Genomic DNA, 11,595 nt, shown 5'->3' on the forward strand with positions numbered 1-11,595 from the left:
CAAAATTGTTACCAAGGCAGTTGGGAAGTGTAGGCATGGTCAAAATGGAGATGTACTGAATATCCTGTAGCACACGCACCAAGATTCAGTAGGCTGTATTGCAAAATCTCCATCACTACTGAAATTGCTTCATACGAGGCCCTATTCGTAGGCTGGTAGACTTTACGAGAAAAAGGGTTTCCCCCCGCTTTATAGATAAAGCATCACCGAACAACCGAATCCTGCCGATACAAACACACACACCACACACCACACACACCCAAGGCTGGAACAAGGACGCTGATAACAGCAACACTACCCCGACAAAATCCTAGCCAACATCAGATGAACACAATCAGTACTACTACGATGATGTCGGGGCCCTCAACCGTGGGCGGGCCACCGCGAAGAAGAGAAGCCGAGTAGGACGAACAATGAGCTCCAAAGCGGCGCCTTCAGCAAGGAAACGACACCATCGTGTCGCCACCGCCCAATCCAAGGATTAGAGTTTCCCCCGGAGCACTCCGACGACAAATGAGATGCCGCGACGGCGCCTTCAAGAAGGGGACGACGCTGGAACGCCGCCGCCGTCGGCCTGGCAGAGCAGAACGGGTTTTCACCCCGGCCAACACTCATCGTCACCGGATTGGATGAACGACCCACCCCGGTCAACACGCCGCCCACACGACCATGCTGACCGGACAACGCCCGAGCAGCGTGCTCCGCCCAAGAGCACCCCGGCTACCACCAACCGGGCCGCCGCCACGGCATCCGAGCCCCACCCTCAACCAGGACACACCGAACGGACGCGGCTGACCAGAACGAAGCGGAAGCTCGCCTTCCACCCCAAAGTCGACACCTTGGCATGATCGGTGACCTCGGCGGCCGGATCAGGGCCAGGGGAACTCCGGCGGCCACCCGCGGCAGCCGCCAGATGCAACGGAGGGGGCACCCTGCCCCTTCCCGGAGTCCCCTGCCACCACCAGTAGGCCTCGCGCGCACCACCACACCATGGCGCCACCCGGCCTGACGAGCCCGTCGCTGAGTCCAAAGAAGAGGGAGGGAGCTCACCCGAGTCCGACGCAGACGAACAGCCGCCGGAGAGAGCCGCCGTTGCCGCGAGCAGATCGGACAACCACCAGGCCGCAGCAGCGCCGCTGCAGCCCACCCCACTCCGAGGTCAAGACCGACCTCGGCCACCGCCCCGCGCCGCCCGCCGCCATCCAGGAGCCGGATCCGGGAGGATCGGGCCGGATCCGCGCGAGCACGCCACCGCCCAGATCGGGAAACCCCGCGGCCGCCACGCCGCAAACGAGCTCGCCGCTCGACGTCGCGTCCCCAACAGGCAACCCCGCCGCCGAACTCCGAGCCCGCCGCCGCGCCGCCGGCCCCGCCAAAGCCCGGCGCCCCCACTCGACCGGCCGTCTCGCGCCAGCCGCGGAGCACGAGGGGGAGGAAGAAGAGGCCCCGCCGCCGCCCCCACCGGCCGGGCTTCGCCCGCCGGCGTCGCTGGGCGGCGGCGAGGGAGGAGAGCAGAGGAGGGGGAGGTGGGTTACGACGGCTAGGGTTCCCCCCGGTCGCTCGCGAGAGAGACACGGGAGGGGACGGGAGGGGAAACTCCGCATCAACCGTCTCTACTTTCACGGCTGGTAGACTTTAATGTACGTCCAGGGGCGTTTGATCCGTTTCTGGGTGCGTTTGGTGCTCCGAGAGCTGCCGCAGACGATATCACGCAGTAGCATTCACGTACCTGCTGACACAAAATTTAGAGCTTGGTTAAATTGTCAGCTCTTCTCTATCCTACAGCTGCAAAGTGTGAGTTAAACTACAGATAAAAGGTACAATACTGCACGCAAGAGAGCTGTGCATGCGTCCTCATACACATTTTCCTGGCCAATGGTACACACCTACATGCATCTAGCTGGTTGGAAAAAAGAGATTTGCAGCCCTGTTGCACTGGCACGCCATGATTCATACGAGTTAATAGCAGGCTCGTTTGGTCTCCGTTGCTACTGGATGAGCTCGCTCTAAATAGCACTTCACCACGAAAGAGACGCGAGGGCAGCAAAGCAGAGGGGAAAAGCTTCGGTCCCTTCTTCTTCCTCCTCCTTCTCTTTCTAGCGACTGAAAGAGTAACCTTGGGGGAAAAAGCCTGGTCCGGTCTCGAGGAGGCTAAGATGGAGGAAGATACACCAGAGGTTAGAACGCGCATCCTTTGTTCTTGCGATTCAGTTGTTTTATCCAGAGGTTTATGACTCTTTTAGATTGGCTGTGCATTAGCTCTGCTCTGATCAAAACCATTTACAAACTATGCTTCTTTTCTACCATTTTCGTTTGATTCAGTTCTTTGCTTCTTTATTTCAGACACGGACAATAGATTTCATGGGGGTCGGCTGTGCAGCTGCCTCTGTTGTTATTCCCGAGCCTATGGACGTTTCTACTGTTGTGGCTGCTACTTGTGATGTTGATGTTGAGCTAGTACTACCACCACCTGCACTCATTGAACCAGATATTCCTGATTTTGTTCTGCATCCTAATGTTGGGATAATCCCTAAAACTGGTCACAGCGTTCTTAATAGCTCTTTTGCACCTAAAGACATTGCTATAGCAGTAGCAAAATGGGGTGAAAGTCCTAAAAGATTGATAAGAGAAATGGGGCTAGGTGGTTTGCTGCATGTAGATCATTTTACTCATTTCAGTTGAAACCATTCTCTCTTCTTGTTGCGATCAGTAGACACAAGGAGGAAAAGGTTGGTACTAGGGAAAAACCATTTTGCTCAGATCAATGAGAGGTCAATGTCTGGCATTTTAGGGACAAGAGAAGGTGGTGAGGTTGAGATCCAAAGATTAAGAGAGGGGCCTACCACCAAAGAAATTTTCATGGTTAGGAAAATGCTTTAACTAGATCTTAACCACCAAGAGGTTAAAACACCAGACCTTTTGAAAGTTTTGTGTGAACAGCATCCAGATGAGTTCACCAAACCAAAGTCAATCAGGTTCAAACTTGCCTTTGCTATGTTAGTACTGTCAGTGTTCTATAGTCCCAGAGACAAGAGAGGATATGTGCCAAAGTATGCATATTTGCTGGCTTATGCTCCTGAAAACCTTGACAAATTAAACTGGACAAACTATTCTTGATGGAGCAGCTAGAGTTCAGCAGTATGTCAATGCTAACGCGAGGCCAGGAATCACCATCTTTGGTTGCCACTACTATCTTCAGGTATAGTTGTTTAAATGTTAAGTTCCTTGCTTCTCTGTTTGTTTTGGATTTCAGTCATATAGGTCATTGACCCTGTTTTTGGGTGACAAGTCTTGTATTTTGATTCAGTCAATGCAGGCGATCAAAACGTAGATCCTACGGTTTGGCCTAGGATATGTGAGTACAATGCACCAAAGCTTTTTGCCCTTGTTGAGAAGGACACCATGAACCGTACATTAGAAAGAGTTTTTGGCATGTTGAGGGTAAGTATGTGACAGAAAAAGAAGGATTCATACCAAATCTGTATGATGGGAAGTGGACTAATTGTTTTTATTTTTGTGCAGCCTGGTGTGAAAGGGCATCTAGCCAATCTTAAGAGGCAGAAGCGAACGGCAAGCAGATCACAGCTTCGAACAGTTTTAAATGAGCACCCAGCTACTGTCCGTCTATCAGATGCGGATGAAGTCATGCTATCACTTCCAACAAACAATGTATCATCTAGACTGACAGCGCCCACTATGGCTGAAAGATTTAAGCCATGCACAGGCCCAAACATTGGTGACATGCCAAAAACCAGGCTCTCTGGAATGGAAAGTCAGATGAAATTAAGAAGATAGTTGATCAAGTAAGTTCGCATGTCTTCAAACATTACTGATGATTAATGCATATGTTAATAAATCACTAAGAGGATGTATGAATGAATTTGACAGGCAGAAGTTTGGCTTCGGAACGCAATTGCAAGTATGGAGCTGAATTGCAAGCTAGCTTATGACAAGTTATTAGAATAAGTGAAGCTAAGGACCGAAATGTTCGATGGGTCAGTAAACTTTATGGTTGCAAACCATGGAGAGATTCAGAAGACAACTAAGCTGCTGACATTGCTGTACTTGCACAACCACCTTCTTGAGCATGATGTTGGAAAGCACATGCCAAGGCTAGAGAAGCACCTAAACATGATAAACATGCTTCTTTCAGGTTAGCATTTCAGTCAAGCTCGGGCGACTCGGGCGGGATCCCAACCCTAGCCGCCGGGGGCTCTCCGTCCTTCCATCCCTCCCTCCGCCGCCGCCGAAGGACGCCGCCGGCCTTTGCCCGGGGGCTGACGGCGGTGGCGGGGGCCTTTCCTCTCTCCCGCGCCATGGGGACGGTGCGGAGCTCCGCGGCGTGAGGTGGCACGGCTGATCTGGCCTCCGTGGCGTGGCGGGCCTGCCTTGACCGGCGGCAGCGCGGCGGCGGCCTCGTCCTAGGGCGGTGGTGGTGGCGGTTGCGGCGGCCGGCCCTGCGTCGGGCAGCGGCCTTGGCTGCGTTCGGCGGTGGCAGCCGGATCTGCAGCGACGGACCATCTGTCCTCGGATCGGCGGTGGCGGCAATGGAGGGCCTGGTGGTTGGGTCGGCGCCATGCGTAGTTTGCCCTCCGGACAGATCCGATCTGCCCGGTGCGGCTTGCTCGATGTGTGGCGGCTCAGATCGGCGGAGACCCGTGCGCACAATACGTGATGGAGGTTATTCGGCGGATCCGGGTGAAAACCTTGTGCTCGGCTTGTTGCCAAGACCGGCGTTGGTGGCACCCTGTGGTGTCATTACCTTCTTGAAGGCATCGCCGTGGAGAAGCTCTAGACCTCTATCCGCTACCTCCGGGGGAAACCCTAGATCAGTTGATCGGATGACGGTGACGCGTTGGTGTCGTTTCCTCCTTGGGGGCGTCATTCTTGGAGGCGTACACGGGATCGAGGGACCAGCGGGTGCCTTATTGGTGGAGCGGTACTTCATCCTTCTCATTGATGACGGCGAATCTCGGCGGCGTGGTGCAGTGGAGACTCGGCGCCCGATGTGCGGGGATGGACTCGCGCAGGTGGAGGTAGTTGTCTGGCGTCAAGGTGGCGTCGATGACGGAGTGGCCTGACAAGGTAGAAGCCTCAATATCTGCTCTGAAGACGGACCTGTGAATGATGGCGGCGACGACACATGTGAGTGCGTCAGACCAGTTTATGCCCCAGACCCGGTATGTGGCTCGGCTGGGGCTTCTGGCTTTTGATGATAGGCTTAGGTGAGTAGACCGGGTATGTGGCCCGGGTAGCACCCCTTCATCATATGGATAGGAGTAGTGGCATATGTTGCCAAGATGGCGGATTCAGGCATATTGTTGTAATACTTTGTAAGGTCCTCGGGAATAATCAATAAAGTGGAGGTATGCATCTCCCAGATGCAGAGGCCGGGGGTCATCCTCCTTTTCTAAAAAAAAGCATTTCAGTCAATGCATCTAAATTGTTTGTATGGAATTAATCTATTCTTTATTAAATGAATTTTGTGAATTCCAGGTGGTACTGGAGGTCCTAGTACTAGCACCGCACCATTGCTACCAAGAGTGCTTGATGGTAAATCAAACTTGAAAAATAATTATGCTTATGCTCGATTAGAGACAAATTAAGTCATTTATCTTTCTTGCACTTGTGAACAGGACTGTTTGGAGGTAGGTCATCATTTAGTGGAACACCATGGAACAGGGTGCGCCATAATATTAGAGAACCTCAGAGCACACTTGTGTTAAACCATGTGCCTATTAGGTTAGCCCCTGTGAACCTACCTGTAGCAAGGCCAGAACTAGTAGAAGAGCAAAATATCAAAGGCACAGGAACTGTACAGCAAACCAATGGGAGTGCTTTTTCAAGTTATGGAGGTAAAATGATGGGGCTAACCTAACATGTTTAAGGAAGAAAATATGATAAATATAAACTAATGTGTGTTGGCTTTCCTTGTTGGGTGTGAGCGATGTTCTTGCTTCTAAGAAGAGTGATAGAAAGGATGATTCAGGAGATAATGCTGGGAAGGAGGCTACAACAAGCGCCGGGCAGAGCACTTTAACAAAGAGACCAAGAGAGGAAAATTCAAGGGATGATCGTGGTAAGGAGGCTGCAATAGATGATGCACAACTGTTTGATAATAGAGGTAATCATGAACTTCTGAATTGACGGCGTGAAAATGTAGTATGAGGATGTATGCACTGAAGTTTTTCTATTATTATTGTTAGATGGCGTTCAAAATGCAATTGACATTGCCGGCTGCAGTGATATTAGTGTTAATGCTTCTCCAAAGAGACCACATGCTGATATTGAAACAAAGTCTGGTGGCAAGGAGCTTATAGTTTACACAGCAACAAGATGTGAGTGGTTCTTATTCTTACATTTAGATACTTAATTGTGCAAAAAACTAGCTTCTTACAACCTGTAACACTGATATACAGGTAGACGTGCTAGATTAGAACCGAACTACTTGATGAGGGAGAGACATGTTCACTCAGATTTGCCTCTAGCGGAAAACCCTTTCCACTACAACAAAAGGATAGAATTCCCTAGTCGCAGGACAGCAAAAGAATTATATGATAGATTGTTGTTCTCTGACTCAACCACAACAAAAAAGTAAGGGGTGGTGGTGAAATAGATATTATTTCTTTTTGGTCAGAACTAAGATTATTACTGAGATTTTTATCTTGTTATCCAGGCTATGGTTTGTTCACACTATACCAACACTGCTCAAAATTAGTGGATCGGAGCTCATTGAATGTTTCCAAGAGTTTGGCCTATTTACAAGACTTACAAGTGTATTAGAAGGACGCTGGATGAAAATGAACGCGGATGGTATGGAATAGAAGAGCGCAGAAGGTGGCGCAAAATACTTCCCAAGGAATGGGTGGTAAGTTTGCATTTTTTAGAAGTTTATAACCTGGCATCCCATGAGTAAGACTTAAAAGGCTCATACACAGACTATGGTGCTGGGTGGTGGACATTACATCAAGAATCCAAAGATGAGACAGATGTTTGCTGGTGGTCTGCATGATTATGCCTTGGACACTTGCCAACTGGTATATATGATTTGCATTCCTATTTTGTTGTTGCACAAAATGGTATAGTATTTTTTTAGAATTAACTGGATGAGCATTCTATTTGCATATTTGGGTGATCCATGAAACAAATGAAGGGTATTGCATCATGTATGCATTTGATATGGACCTTGAAATTCTGCATGTATTTGACCCCAAACGTACGTGCGCCGGCATACGCATACTCGAAAGGCTACATCAGGCAAACTGTGAAATATTGCTGGATGGACTTCTAAAATGCGTTGAAGCTTTCTTTGAAGGCTGGGAACAGGATAGATCAAGATGGAAATTCAAATTCCATGACTATGTTAATAGTCCTTGCCGCACGTAAGAACTAAAACGAAATCAAAAACTTTGTATCTCGACTAGAAAAAAACATGTTTTACTCTGTTTGCTAGTTAATTTGGTTCTTTATATTTGCAGAGAGGACACACCGGTCTATGATTTTCACTACATTCTATCGTTTGATGGGATGCATGTACAAGGGACAATTGACACGGTATGGTGTTATGGTTAACTTTTGGTATTTGATGCTTCCCCCTTTGTATTTGTGTTAGCATGTTTGACCTATGTTCTTTTTTTAACAGGAAAGTGTCGATCATCTAAGGAAGAAACTGATGTACCTGGTGCTGAGGATGGAAAGTAATCTCGGTTATCTCGATCCAAACAGCGAGGAGGACTGATGAAGAATTTTCAGCAGTACAATCAGGATGATTCTGTTAAAAGCATGGGTCATCTACATGCAAGGGAAATGCCAAGCAATATGGATTAATATTAGCTATGTAATGTAATGTACCGAACCGAATTTAGCTTTCGTATCCTATCTACAATAACCTTTGTGAGAAATTAAGGCTATTATATTAGCCATGTAATGTAATGTAATGTAATGAAATGATCAGAACTACCTTCCCTAACTAGCAGAACCTTTGGATAAAAATTAAGGCAAGTGTATTATTAGCAATGTACTATAATGTTATCTAGCAGCAAATCTCCATTTGGAGTGATGCAGTGGTGCATGGTTTTATGATAGGGTCAAATCAATTCACATCATTCTTTTCGTTCAGCAAAAAAAATTGTAATTGAAAGACCTACTCAGCATAAACAGAATTGCTTGATCTTTATTCACCAAGATACAAAGAAGAATGTGCATTCATAAATAAATACAATTTGGAGTGGAAATCAAAATTAGATTCAATTTTCATCAAAACATTTGGTTGTTTACTTGGCGGACTAACTTACGTTTTTTAAATCCAGTCTGAGGCTGAGTTTGGATTTTGGAAGGAGAAGTTTATCAATATATTTAGTTGATGATTGATTGTATCTATAAGCGATAGGGAAAGCATCAAGAAGATAATTTTGTATGTGCCGTACATCCATAAAATTATAATCCAGACAGAATATGATATGGCATGAGATAAAAAAAGAGGAAAGTGCATTACAAATTTTATTAAACGGACTTCATAGTACATCCTTCCTTATAATTAAACGTGAACACAAATCTCAAGTGGACTACATTTTTTAGTTGCTTTAGTTGCTGACTAGTGCTTCCTGAAGAGGTTGTGGTAGGTTTGAAATTTTCTCCTTGATGATGAGGATTTGTTTAAGAAGGAATCCTCTCTCTCTATTTATTGAATCCTGGAAAATTAAAGTTAATTTTAGAAGGTGGTGTTAGGTTTTTGAGTGTAAACGATGAAAAACTAGAAGTAGTGATTGATGACCATACATGAGTCATAATCTCTTCGAGAGATGTCCCGTTAAAATGTCTGGCAGTGTGAATAGCGCAGGTGCTGGATTCATTCCTAGATGACATTAGGATAACAGGATTAGAGGATATCGAGAACTTGCTAAGTTAGTGTAAAGATGGACGATGGACTGGAAAACTTACTTTGGAAATATAGAAGTTGTCAGAAAAGCGAATTTCTTCTTCCAATTTGCACAATCAACATGCCATTTAAAAAAATCAGTATGCAGGCAAATAGGGCAACATGTAGTTTGTCAGCAACAACTTCAAGCTTCTTCTTCAATTGGCTAGTCAATCCAGATGTAGGATCGAGGATGAAAATTGTTTTTGATACCATATCCCATGTGAAAACGACCCATCCTGATTCCAGTATAGCTGGGATGTGCCACTGCAAAAGTTCACATTACTAAATATTAGAAAATGAAGTGTTTTGGGTGTTCATTGAAAGGGGATATTTAAAAATTTCATTACCGGTCTGCATTGAGATATGTTGTAAGGAACAAGTTTCCAAAAAACTGGTCTTGGACTGATTTCAAGAGCCATGCCTTCTCACTAGCTAACACACTAGTCTGCATTTTGTCGAAAGAAGAATCATTAGTACAGTTGTTACTAATGCACTTAGAAATTAGTTGATAGCTAGATAAACAAAATCATAGGAGATATATGACTTTGAAATCACTTACAGCAAAAGAAATGTCGGCATGGTCCAGAATTGTTTGGATAAAGGAATTCTTGATCAATCTGACGAACGCGGCGAATTAACAACGAGAACAATTCGTGGTCTATTAAATCAGTACCAACCAGTTGGTCTGCAATTGTCTCGCATGTCAGCGTTATGAACCTAGGGCAGGTGTGTGTGAGACTGAATCTGTGTGAACAAAGAAATAATACATGATTCTTCTTGATCAACACGCGTAGGAGGGTAGATAGCGTCCGGTTCGTGACCTCCGGTTGGCCGTCGGTTTGAGGATGGTATGCCTAAGAGAACAAAAGCTTGATTCCGAGCTTGGCGCATAGAGTCTTCCAAAAGTAACTTAGGAACTTGACATCGTGGTCCGAGACAATCGTCTTTGGCACTCCATGTAGGCGCAATATTTCCTTACAAAAAAGATTTGCAACATGTGAAGCATCGTCTATCTTGTTGCATGAAATGAAATGAGCCATTTTAGACAGTCGGTCCACAATAACAAACATGGAATGTTTGCCATTTCTAGTTCTAGGCAAACCAAGCACAAAGTCCATACTAATATCTTCCCATGGGTGATACGGAATAGGAAGTGGCATATAGAGGCCATGGGATTGAGCTTTTGACTTAGCTTTGCGGCATGTAGAGCATAGGTTGGTGAAACATGAGACGTCGTGGAACATCTTGGGCCAAAAGTAGTTCTTGGAGAGTGTGGCAAATGTCTTGTCACATCCGAAGTGTCCCATAAGTCCTCCTCCATGAGATTCTTGCAAACATAACAAACTAAGAGAAGACTCGAGGATACATAGTTTGTTCGCTCTCATAAGATAATCATCTTTGATGTAATAGCGTTTCCAAGATGTATGCGTCAAACATTTGGCATATGGAATAGCAAAAGTAGGATCATGCGCATACAAGTCTTTTATGTGCTCAAAGCCAATGACATTCAATTCAAGTTTGGTAATAAGCATGCATCTACGGGAAAGAACATTCGCCACAACATTTTCCTTACCTTTGATGTACTTGATGTCATAAGTAAAAGACTCAATGAATTCACTCCACTTAGCATGACACTTGTTGAACTTAGTTTGACCCTTAAGATATTTAAGTGTTTCATGATCGGTGTGGAGAATGAACTCATGAGGGCAGAGATAATGCTCCCAAACATGCAAGACTCGAACTAAAGCATACAGCTCTTTGTTATAGATGGGATAGTTAAGTTGCGCTCCAGAAAGTTTTTCACTAAAGTAAGTTATGGGGCGCTTCTCTTTCATTAACACACCTCCTATGCCATAACCGCTAGCATTGCAATGTATTTCAAATGTCTTATCGAAGTTGGGTAATGCAAGCAAAGGAGCATGTGTAAGCAAATTCTTAAGCTCATTAAATGCAGTATCTTGGGATGGTCCCCAAATAAATGGTGCAATTTTTCTTACTAAAGTCCTTAACGAATCTACGATAGAAGCCGGCTAAGCCAAGGAAACTTCGCACTTGTTGCAAGTTGGTTGGTTGAGGCCAAGTTTTAATAGCATTGATATTAGATTCATCTACATGAACACCCTTAGAATACACAATGAAACCCAAGAAAACGAGCTTATCAACACCAAAAAGGCATTTGTCCATATTAGCATAGAGGCGCTCTTTTCTAAGAGTTTGCAAAATGATTCTAAGATGGGTGACATGATCTTTGAGGGATTCGCCAAACACAAGAATATCGTCGAAATAGACCACAACAAATACACCAATGTAAGGGCGAAGAACAAAATGCATCACACGCATAAAGGTGTCGGGTGCTTCAGATAAACCCATTGGCATGACCAACCATTCATACAAGCCAAACTTGGTTTTGAAAGCGGTTTTCCATTCATCACCTTCTTGGATGCGTATTTGACAGTAGCCACTTTTAAGATCAATTTTAGAGAAAATTGTGGCTCCGATAAGCTCATCTAGCATGTCGTCTAAGCGTGGAATGGGGTAGCGATATCTAACCGTGATAGCATTGATAGGACGACAATCGAACACATGCGATATGTACCATCTTTCTTGGGAACAAGGATTACGGGACGGCACATGGTCTCAAACTTTCTCGTACATGGCCATTGTTGATAAGTTGT

General features: G+C 45.7%; 1 protein-coding gene across 1 annotated transcript; it reads left to right on the forward strand.

The window, feature by feature from the left end:
* Positions 1–1,531: 1,531 nt before the first annotated feature.
* LOC119316775 lies at positions 1,532–8,011 on the forward strand. Its single transcript, XM_037591156.1, has 15 exons — positions 1,532–2,177; positions 2,344–3,199; positions 3,308–3,441; positions 3,523–3,803; positions 3,889–4,153; positions 5,497–5,553; positions 5,637–5,855; positions 5,990–6,124; positions 6,207–6,338; positions 6,420–6,594; positions 6,677–6,868; positions 6,939–7,037; positions 7,154–7,382; positions 7,479–7,554; positions 7,643–8,011. The coding sequence occupies exons 5-11, from the start codon at positions 3,985–3,987 to the stop codon at positions 6,822–6,824; spliced, it is 1,035 nt and encodes a 344-aa protein (XP_037447053.1). The 5' UTR covers positions 1,532–2,177; positions 2,344–3,199; positions 3,308–3,441; positions 3,523–3,803; positions 3,889–3,984; the 3' UTR covers positions 6,825–6,868; positions 6,939–7,037; positions 7,154–7,382; positions 7,479–7,554; positions 7,643–8,011.
* The last annotated feature ends 3,584 nt before the right edge of the window (positions 8,012–11,595 follow it).

The sequence above is a fragment of the Triticum dicoccoides genome, chromosome 6A, assembly GCF_002162155.2.
Source record: "Triticum dicoccoides isolate Atlit2015 ecotype Zavitan chromosome 6A, WEW_v2.0, whole genome shotgun sequence".
In the NCBI taxonomy this organism is placed as follows: domain Eukaryota; kingdom Viridiplantae; phylum Streptophyta; class Magnoliopsida; order Poales; family Poaceae; genus Triticum; species Triticum dicoccoides.

Coding starts and splice junctions, on each gene's coding strand:
- LOC119316775 (XM_037591156.1), top strand. CDS start 3,985: ATGTTCGATGGGTCAGTAAACTTTATGGTTGCAAACCATGGAGAGATT. Junction 4,154..5,496: donor GATAAACATGCTTCTTTCAG/GTTAGCATTTCA, acceptor TGTGAATTCCAG/GTGGTACTGGAGGTCCTAGT. Junction 6,339..6,419: donor AGTTTACACAGCAACAAGAT/GTGAGTGGTTCT, acceptor ACTGATATACAG/GTAGACGTGCTAGATTAGAA.